Here is a 9,863-nt window from a genome sequence, read left to right as displayed (position 1 = left end):
TTAATATATAATTTGAGATAAATAATTGGCATATAATTCATTTGAGGGAAAATGCCTTGAAGCTCTCTATTATAGACTCTATTACAGACTTCAAGAGTCAATAACAATACCAAGTGAAGAGAAACTATCCTTTACCATAAGAGAATGAACACTGAATTTACCAATTTTCCAGATGTGTTTCAACATTTTTGTTTTTGGGGAGAAGCTATCTGATAGATGCATATTAAAGTTTAGATATTTATGGGAGTTGGGGTGTGAAGCTAATTTTTCAAATGACAATTCATTCAAGAAGCAACACCTTTCAGTTTGTGAAAGTTACTCTGTAATTTTTTGAGACAGTGACAGTGTTTAACAATTAGGGTGGGGAATTTTTCAAATATATAACATGGTAGCAACCAAGATGGTTTATTCAGAAAGAAGCTACAGAAGAGTTACTCTTTAATCTACCCAACAACCAAGTCTGAAACAACTGACTCTGCCATGGGGGCTTTCATTTTCCTTCCCTTCATGTTCCTGTCTATGTTCTCAGGTAAGAAAGTCATAGATGATGACTTCCAACTCTCAGAGTGACGAATTAGAAAACTTAAGTGATTTAAGTGTTCTTTGTCAGAAGCAACAGGAAATCTCCACCAGACAGAATGGAAGAAGGTACTTTAAGAAAAAATAAATTCAGATGTAGAGGCATAAAATGGTGACAGCATATGACAAGAGTGAATAGGATGGTGGAGTTGGAGAGAAGCAAAAGCAAGGGAATGGGAAAGGCAACACATTAGAGAGGAGAGAGATATTCAGTCTAAAAAGATTATGAGAGTGTGTGGATATCCAACTTACTCCATAGGGAGTGGTTTTGTGCTATGATACTGGACTGTGTGGTCAAATAAAAAATGTATCTAAGTCTTGACTTTTTCTATTTATGTAATTTGGGACAACTTGTTTAACTTATCTCAGCCTCTTTTCTTATTTGATTTGTAAAATGTAAATGACACTTTCCTTTTGCTATAGGAATTATATGAATGATAGCACTTGAGTTCTTAGTTTTTTGACACTCAGCATACTTTTCTTTATTCTGTAGCTAAATGTAGTTGTTTTCAAAGATATAATTTCTAGGTCAGAGGCATAAATTTCTCAAGATAACAAATGACATAGTTAATACATTTCTTAACAAATCTGATGATAAAACAGATTTTTCAGGGTATATGGGCATAGTGCAGTTGTCCAGTGCATGGTAAACATACAGGAGGCCCTGCGTTCAATTCCCAGAACCAACAAAAACTCTGAAACCAAAACAGCATATTTTTATATTTCTGAATTATGACCTCTTACTATGCCACCTTTCTTACATTTAGTGAAAGGAAGTAACAGAATTAACATGCTTTAATACTTGTGAATTCTTGTACTTCTACCACAAGACATAAGTGGTTCTCATTGTAAACACTGCAGAGTTGCTTACTTTTGCTGAGTACAGGAGTGAATGCAGGCATCCTGTTTGGAAATATTGGTCTTGTAGTAATAGCAAAATTGGATTAGGTATGGGAACAGTTACACAGAGATAGCATGGAGGAAGTGCAAAAGTAATAGACAGAAGAAATAAGAACAGAGAATTGAGGAATGGGTTGAAAGCAGGAAGGAGTTTTAGAGGGAGAAAAAAGCCAGACAGTTAAAATCCTTCCCTGGAACATGTGCTTGTTCCATAAGAACAGGTACAGTACCTCTTGTGTTGTTCACTTCGGTGCCTTGCTAGGTGATAGTATGCATTCAGTAGCCATGGATGGATGGAGGAAAGGGTGCCACTACTGGACATATATGGATATACACAATCCATATATGGATTTGAAAGGTGAAGAAGAGAGAGGTGTGAAGCAATGCAGAGCACATATAAGAGTTTGTAAAATTAGGAGAAATGCCAAACAAAGCAAAAGCAAAGCTGAAGATAACTATTTTCCAAAATGAGGTGGTCAAATCAGAACGTAATCAAATTTTTTAGCCACTAAAATTCCACCTCTACTTTTCATTTTGTAAATGTATGCTTTTTATGTGAGAAATGTGATAGTACTAGGATTATCACTGAATAATTATGTGTAATAGCAAAATAAGGAAATAAATGAATTCCTTATTACTAAAAGACTGACTAAATTAAGATAATCCCATAAAATGGAATAGAATGCAGCCATCAAGGAAAAAAATGGAGGTGTTCTTTATGAACTGATGTAGTGGAAGCTCCAATCTTTGGTCAAGGGAGAAAATAAGCAGTAGAATGGACTATTAATTGTGTGGGGAAATATATTCATACATACTTGTAAATCTATCTGGAATAATTGAATGATTCACAATAATCTCATAAATGTGGCTGTGTCCTAGGTAGAAGCATTTTTTGGGAGAGGGACAGGGAAGGAAAGGAAACCTACTTTAAACTGTTTACACTTTGACACCTTTAAATTTTTTGTTTATGTCATCTATTCAGAAACTAAAAATTATAATAGTCCAACAATCCATTTTTTTCCATATTATGACATCTCTAGCTGATTTTACTTGATGTGAGTGACTGTTAATGACCAACATCTAATTCTTAAAACTCAAAGAGTCCACACATATACCAATTTCTTTCCTGAAATAATTATTTTCTTACCTATCTTTCTGGCTGCATCCTATATTTCTTATTTGTCACCTCCTCTCGGAAGCACAAAGTAGGCCACTTTTTCTGCTACTGTGATTAGGGGTCTCTTGTCTACTTCATGTCTCATATTGTAGTATTGATCATTACCACTATAAATTACCAATTACATGTTTATCCTTACATGAGTAGCCTCATGAGGTCGGAGCTACTCATGTTTCATTCATAGTTGTATCTCTAGCTCTTACTGTAGTTCTGGCATATAGTAGTGGAGTCTTTAAATATATAGTTTTTGTTAAGTTGGATGAGTGATGAACTCACAGACCCTACCCTGCTATACCCAGTTTAGTAAGGCATTCTGCTAACTGCTATTCCTTGACTAGGACCTGACTACCTGCAGGATACCACAGTAGGCTCAGCAGATAAAATGTGATGGTGCATCTGGTTTTATTTAAACTAACACAAATAAAGGTACAAGTCTGTACTCCTGGAATATGAAGCAGAACAAGCAAGACTCTAAATTTGGAGTCAGCTGCATTAAAATGATTCAAAGTTGTGCAAAGTGAAAAAAAAATAATCAAGGGAGCCTGTGCAGGAAAAATCTAGCCTGAATAAAATCTTTGAGGAAACCTCACAGTAAGAAGATGAAAGAAGAAAAGAGGACCGCTTATCAAACAAAGAAGGAGAGGGGGTAAAAAAGAAATACTTCCACCAACAAAAGATAGAAAGCACAAGACTTAAGGGAATGTCATTTTGCTTATCTCACTTATCTCTAAGGGTGTGCCATTTACTCACTCATTGTTTCTTAGACCTCACTCATGTTGGAAAACAATCTGAAAGAAACTAGAATATATATGCATACATACACATTCATGAGGTGGTGTGGGATTCCAAAAAATTGGACACAGACACTTGAGTTATGAAACATAGGTTTTAAGGAATAATCACATTACCTACTATTCTCATTAATTTGACTGCAAAAAAGAAACGAGAAAAATATAAACATCAGAGAAAGTGTAATTGATGCAGGACCTTTTATTGGAAATGATAGAAATAAATCTGGTAGAAAAAGAAAGTATGAAGACAAGGGAAACTTATTTTTGATTAGAGAAAGGGGAAGGAAGATGGCTACAGAAAGCTTATTTGGAGATATAGAAGAGAAAACAGAAGTATGGCTCATGTATGATAGCCTTTATAACTGGAAGGTTAATGATGGCATCATGAAATGAGGTTGGTAAACTCAGAATGAACTCTGTGACATGAAGGAAGCTTAGAATAAGCATCAAGCAGAGTCTATTTGCTCTATCAGGAAAACATTAAAGAGAATTTGGGGCAGAATGAAAAAGTTCAAATAACTCTATCATTTAGAAATGAGGCAAGCTGGAAACATGGTATGATTTTTGGAAACTATGTCATAAAGTTAAAAAAACTGAAATAATACTCTTTTGCGTATACATGTCACATTTTCTTTTTTAAATTATTTTTGGGGGGACTGTATTGAGGTTTGCACTCAAGCCCTCATGCTTCATATGCTTTTTAGGCAGGCATTCTACCACTTGATCCATTACCCAGCACCATGTCAGATTTTTTATATCCACTCATCCCTTGATGGGCATCTAGGCTGATTCCACAGTTTGACTATTGTGAATAGTGCTGCAGAACATGTAGGTGTGGAGGTATCTCTACTGTATGTTTTTATTCCTTCAAATATATGCCAAGAAGTAGTACAGCAGAATCCTAATCTTACTTCTATTTTCACTTTTTTGAGGAATAACCATTTTGATTTCCATAATGACTGCAGTAATTTACATTCCCATCAACAGCTTATAAGGATTCCTTTTCCCCATGCCCTCACCAGCATTTGCTTTTTGCCAGAAAATGAGTGGAACTGGAGATCATCATGTTAAGCAAATAAGCTAGGTTGAGAAAGACAAATACCACATGTTTTCTGTCATATGTGGTATCTAGACTGAAAATACAAAAACATGAATGACATGAGTGTAAAACATGGACTGTTTGAGGGAGAGAACCAGTGGGTGTGGAGGGAGAAGGGAGACGGTAAAGGGTGAATGTGACTGAGGTACATGCATGTATGAAAATAGAATAATGAAATCCACTATTATTGTTTAAAAGGAGGGAGGAGGGATAAAAGAAACTAATAGAGGGGTAAATTTGATCAAAGCTCATCATATGCATGCATAAAAATATCACAATAAAACCCTTTCGTACAATTAATATATGCTGATAAAAATGTGAAAAAATGGAGGAAACTAATATTTTAAGGTTTGGAAAACTCTAACTTAGGCTTGGCTAAAAAATTAGGGATACATTAAATAGAACTCTATCTTGGTGTGAATGCTGTTTATTTTAAATTCTTGAAGTTGAATAACTTTTATTTTTGTGCTTATATTGTAATTCCAGTGTCTTCAGACCAAATTTCAAAGCCAAATGTTTTCAAACTCGAAGAGAATCAAGAACCTGCACTTATTCATCTTGCTAGTCATGCAAGACGACAAAAGGAGTCTAACAGACAAGGAAACAGTCACGCACAAGGAATGCCTGGAGTGTTTACTCTGCAAGGAAGACCGGGATATCCTAACCAACCAGGGACACCAAGAAATTCTAATCAGCAAAGGAAACCAGAAGTTTTGATTCGACCTGCAGTGCCTGGAGCTTGGATTTTGCAAGGGAAGCCAGGGTCATCTAGTCAACAAGGGAAGCCAGGATCATCTAGCCAACAAGGGAAGCCAGGGTCATCTAGCCAACAAGGGGAGCCAGAGTCATCTAGTCAACAAGGGAAGCCAGGATCATCTAGCCAACAGGGGAAGCCAGGATCATCCAGCCAACAAGGGAAACCAGGGTCTTCTAACCATCAAAGGAAACCAAGGTCTTTTTACAAGCAAGGAGAAAGAAAAAATGTAGCCAACACCTTGAATGGCAATAAAATGGATATTCAGGTTAGTGTTCATATCTGTTATTTTTTTAAGTAGATGTGCCTCAGTTACTCTATTTCCCAAGACCAGAAATGGTTAACTTATTACACTATATTGATGACAACCAATTTGCAATGGTTAAACAAAACAAGAGGAGCATTGGAACTGATTGTCTTCACATATAATATGTTCAACCATTGAGTGTCCTAAATTTTTATTCCATCTCCATTGTCCTCTATCATTTCCATTCAAACCCCTTACCTAAACTGGATTAACTCAGAATCCCATCAACTGAGTCCATACCCCTACCAGGTTTAACTTTCATTTCCATGTCATCCATAATCTAAGAACACTTAAGTGATATTTCCTTTTTTAATCACTTTTTATTGAAAAATGCACTGAACACTAAATGTCCACCTTTACAATAAACAAATACAGTAACGATAACTCACACTTAAACAAAACATACTTCTGATAGCCATTATTTTGGGACAGTTTAAAGTTTTTCTTTTGTCACAAAAACAGGAATGTACCTATACAAAGGCTCAAAAGAGGTCATCTTTTTAAACAAAAAATATTTCTAAATAGAAAATATGATCTGTTGTTTCAATCCTTTGCTCAAAATTCTTCAAGGGTTCCAGTTACCCAGAAAATAAAACTCAAATTCCTAAACATGGCACTTAAGAATTCTGCATGACATCAGCTTCATTTCAACTAGACCATGAATACCTGGAAGAAAGTATAATTTCGTTTGAGGCCTGAAATCTGCTGAGCCTAGGATAAATGAGGCCTATAATAAGTTCTCTTGATTTGGAAGTTAAATGGATGAGTAAATACCTTATGCCAGGAGACCATCTTTATAAACAAATGGAAATCTATCTGACCAGCATGCTGCCAATATCCCCTGCTGAGTCCAAGTATTTTTGCCCTCACTTTCCATTCTCCCTCCTAACGGTCATCCTCTTGGTTCCATTTCACAGCGATTCTGAACATTCCATTTTATATTCATACCTATGACAGTTCTCTAGAAAACCTTCGTCTCATCATTTTAAGCAGAACTTTATTATTTTTTACCTTGTAAATTGTCAGTTCTCATCATCCTCTCAGATGTCAGTTATTTTATTCTTCTCAGTTGTGTTTCTTGGCTGGCCTGAAATATTAATTTCCCAAGGAGATTTATACCGTCCAGATCTCAATGCTGCCACCACCAGATCTCAGTCTTCACAATATCATGAAACTTTCCTAAGTTCATGTTGATTCTAACCTAGGGGAATGGGAGAGCCTAACTGCATCCTCTTTATACATTATGTGGGAATAAAAGGAATTGATTGTCATGAAAAGGTTGTGAACTTTACACTGATGGGAAATACTGAAATATTTTTTCATGTGCCTTTTACATTTGCCTCTGAGAAGACTAAGTCTCCTATTTAAAAACCTCACCATTCCCATTAGTATCTCCTTTCTCGTGAGCTAGTCAAAGCTGTAAGTTCACAGGCATCTGACATTCTATAGCTTACATCCAAGGAAGTGCCTACAGGTACTACTTTAATGAATTCTGCATAATGATATCCTCTCATCATTGTTCTTTCTCTGGAATGAGAAAAAAAGCAGGATCAATAAATTATGTGTTTTGCATTTTCCAGCATGACTTTCCCCTGACTATTGATTCTCTGTCTAGGGGAGGACTTGTCTCCAAAGAATTTAAGATCAGGGTGCCTGACATGTAATAAGATTGGGGGCTTTAAAGTAAATAACTCAGGGTTTTAAGCCACTGCTTTGACATTTAATCTGTTTATGGTCTCAGGCTTGCACTTAAACAGTATGCTTCAATGCCTATAGTTATAAAATGGGACAAAATATACTTTTTAAAAGTAATCTTTTAGAGATTAAACACAAGGAATTAGTAAAGTATTGGTAATGTATAATGCTTCTTAATAATATATGATAAATGAATTTTATCATGATAATATCTGAACTAAGTCGATCACTCTGTCCACCTAATAACCTTTCACATTATTATAGGCTGGCAGCATCAGCAGCAAGAGCCCAATTAAAAATAAAATATGTGAATCTGTCTACAAACCAGTCTGTGGTTCTGATGGAATAACTTATGGAAACCTATGTCTATTTAAGGAAGCAAAGAGGTAAGAAGACACTGCATTCCTTATCAGGAAGTGCTATTCTGATCCACAGGGAAAAAAGGAGTATTTCCCTATGTCTAAGTTGTTTTCTCTCAGTAGAAGTTTGGCTATTGTTTGTCAAAAGAAACATAAAAATTTGCCTAATTCTTGAATTGTTAATCCAATTAATTCCTAGGAGATGGAATTTATTCATATATTAAAGTAAGAGTAAATTTATTTTGAGTTACTCATTTACCAAATATTTATTGAACATTCATCATGTACCAGATGGTGCTTTAAGAATTGAAGGTAAAATGATGAACAAAACACAAAGAAACTTCTGCTTGAATGAGTTTTAATATTTTGCAATAGAAAGAAGCAAACAAAAACATATCAGCAGACAAAAAGAGTATGCAATCCCTGAATTATAAATTGTTGCCTACTAAATTATATTCTAATCTTAGTGATATTGATGTTTTGATTTGATGAATGACCTAAACCTTCAATAGTTATGCATTATCCACAATTAATAAAATGACTTAAGGCTGCTTAAAAATTGTAAAATGCAGCTACAGATCCTCCAGCTTTCAGAATTTGTGAATGTTCAACAATGAAAGGCAAAAAGATAAGAATAATACCTCTTTTTTTTAAACAGTTACAGAATTTAGCAATTACTTAGTAAATCCTTATTACAAAGAAACATTAAACTTAAGTGCCCCTTGCAGGGACTTCAAATTAGAAAACATTAGACACCACTCCTCTACTATTATTGATGAAGTAGTAATCAATAATTACTTCATAGATGAGCAGGGACTAAGGCCAGTGCATAGATTCTCAGAGCAGTCAATGAGAACCAGGCAATAGAGCTAGGGTCCTGGTTCAAGTGGTAGAATGCTTTGCCTAGCAAGCACAAGGCCCTTAGGGTCAAACCCCAATACACACAACAACAACAAAACTAAAAGAACATAACCAGACAAATCAGTGCCTGGGCCTGCTTTTTAAGCACTTGTGATTTCTAAATAATCACTTTTTCTCTTTGTGGTGCTACAATGACTTGGTCCTTAACTTCTCACATTTTTTTTTTCAGGTTGAGTAATGGAAAGCTGATTCTGAACCATGAGGGGAAATGCTAAGAATTTATGTGAACCAAATTACCTGGAATCTTAAAATTCACTTGCAATTCTGTTTCCACAATGGATTTCCTTGGACGTTCAACTGTGAAGTCAGCAGAATCTTATAGAGCTGATGGATCCCATGTGATGTTTCAGTTTGTTCCACTGCAAATAAAGTCAGTTCCAGAGTATCTTCTGATGTCTGGATTTTTTTTTTTTTTGTCTACAATCTCCCAAACCTTCTGAGAGTATTTGATCTCTCCTTTCCTGAAGTGTCCTGACAGCTATGAATTTTGGTTTCCCTTTAGGACCTACATCAGTAATTTCTAAGTCCTAGTAGATACAGCATCTCAGAATTACCTGTAAAATATAGAGATCTCCTACTTCAGGAGAACTGATGCTAGAGGTCTCTGGTAGAGCTAAAGAAAGTGAAGTTTTAAGCTACCTTCCAGGTTTTTGAAACAGAGTATTATAAGAGTATTGTAAAAAAATACTATGAAAATGTGAACATATTGGATGGCCTAAATGAAATGGACAAATTCATAAAACACACTATTTATCAAGACAAAATCATGAAGAAATAAGAAAATATGATCAGACGGGGGTCTAGAAAGATTGAACCCCTAATCAAAAACTTCCAACAGAAAAGTCCTGGATCAGATGTTTTCACTAGAGTACTCCAGCAAACATTTAAAGGAGAATTGACATGAATTTTTCTCAAACTCATCTAAAAAACATTGAAGAAGAGGGAACCCTTCCTAACTCAGTATTACCCAATGCTAATGACAGGCAATGACATTGTATGAAAAGAAAACTGCGGACTAACACCCCTTATAAATGCATAAAACACTCAAAGACATGCTAGGAAATCATTTTTAGCAGGAAAAAAGATGATAAGCCATTGCCAAATTGATTATTCCTGGAATGCAAGAATGATTAAACACACAACCTCAATGTAATACATTCATTAATAGAATGAAGAGAAAAAAACATGTTTATGTCAAATGATGCAGAAAAAATATTTGACAAAGTTCACTACCTTTTATGACAAAAAATGCAATGAATTAGGAACAGAAGAACACTTTCT

At 35.2% G+C, this 9,863-nt stretch overlaps 1 protein-coding gene across 1 annotated transcript; it reads left to right on the top strand.

The window, feature by feature from the left end:
- Positions 1–255: 255 nt before the first annotated feature.
- Marcol (MARCO like) lies at positions 256–8,934 on the top strand. The gene is made up of 4 exons (XM_074075330.1): positions 256–529; positions 5,033–5,568; positions 7,567–7,688; positions 8,752–8,934. The coding sequence occupies exons 1-4, from the start codon at positions 481–483 to the stop codon at positions 8,795–8,797; spliced, it is 753 nt and encodes a 250-aa protein (XP_073931431.1). The 5' UTR covers positions 256–480; the 3' UTR covers positions 8,798–8,934.
- Positions 8,935–9,863: the final 929 nt, after the last annotated feature.

The sequence above is a fragment of the Castor canadensis genome, chromosome 6 (genome assembly GCF_047511655.1).
Source record: "Castor canadensis chromosome 6, mCasCan1.hap1v2, whole genome shotgun sequence".
NCBI lineage: Eukaryota > Metazoa > Chordata > Mammalia > Rodentia > Castoridae > Castor > Castor canadensis.
This window is presented reverse-complemented; position numbering and strand designations above follow the sequence as displayed.

Bases quoted from the DNA above. Each gene is read 5' to 3' on its own strand.
- Marcol (XM_074075330.1), top strand. From the start codon at position 481: ATGGGGGCTTTCATTTTCCTTCCCTTCATGTTCCTGTCTATGTTCTCA. The intron at 530-5,032 runs GTAAGAAAGTCA...TTGTAATTCCAG, and splicing joins GTTCCTGTCTATGTTCTCAG to TGTCTTCAGACCAAATTTCA. The intron at 5,569-7,566 runs GTTAGTGTTCAT...ACATTATTATAG, and splicing joins GCAATAAAATGGATATTCAG to GCTGGCAGCATCAGCAGCAA.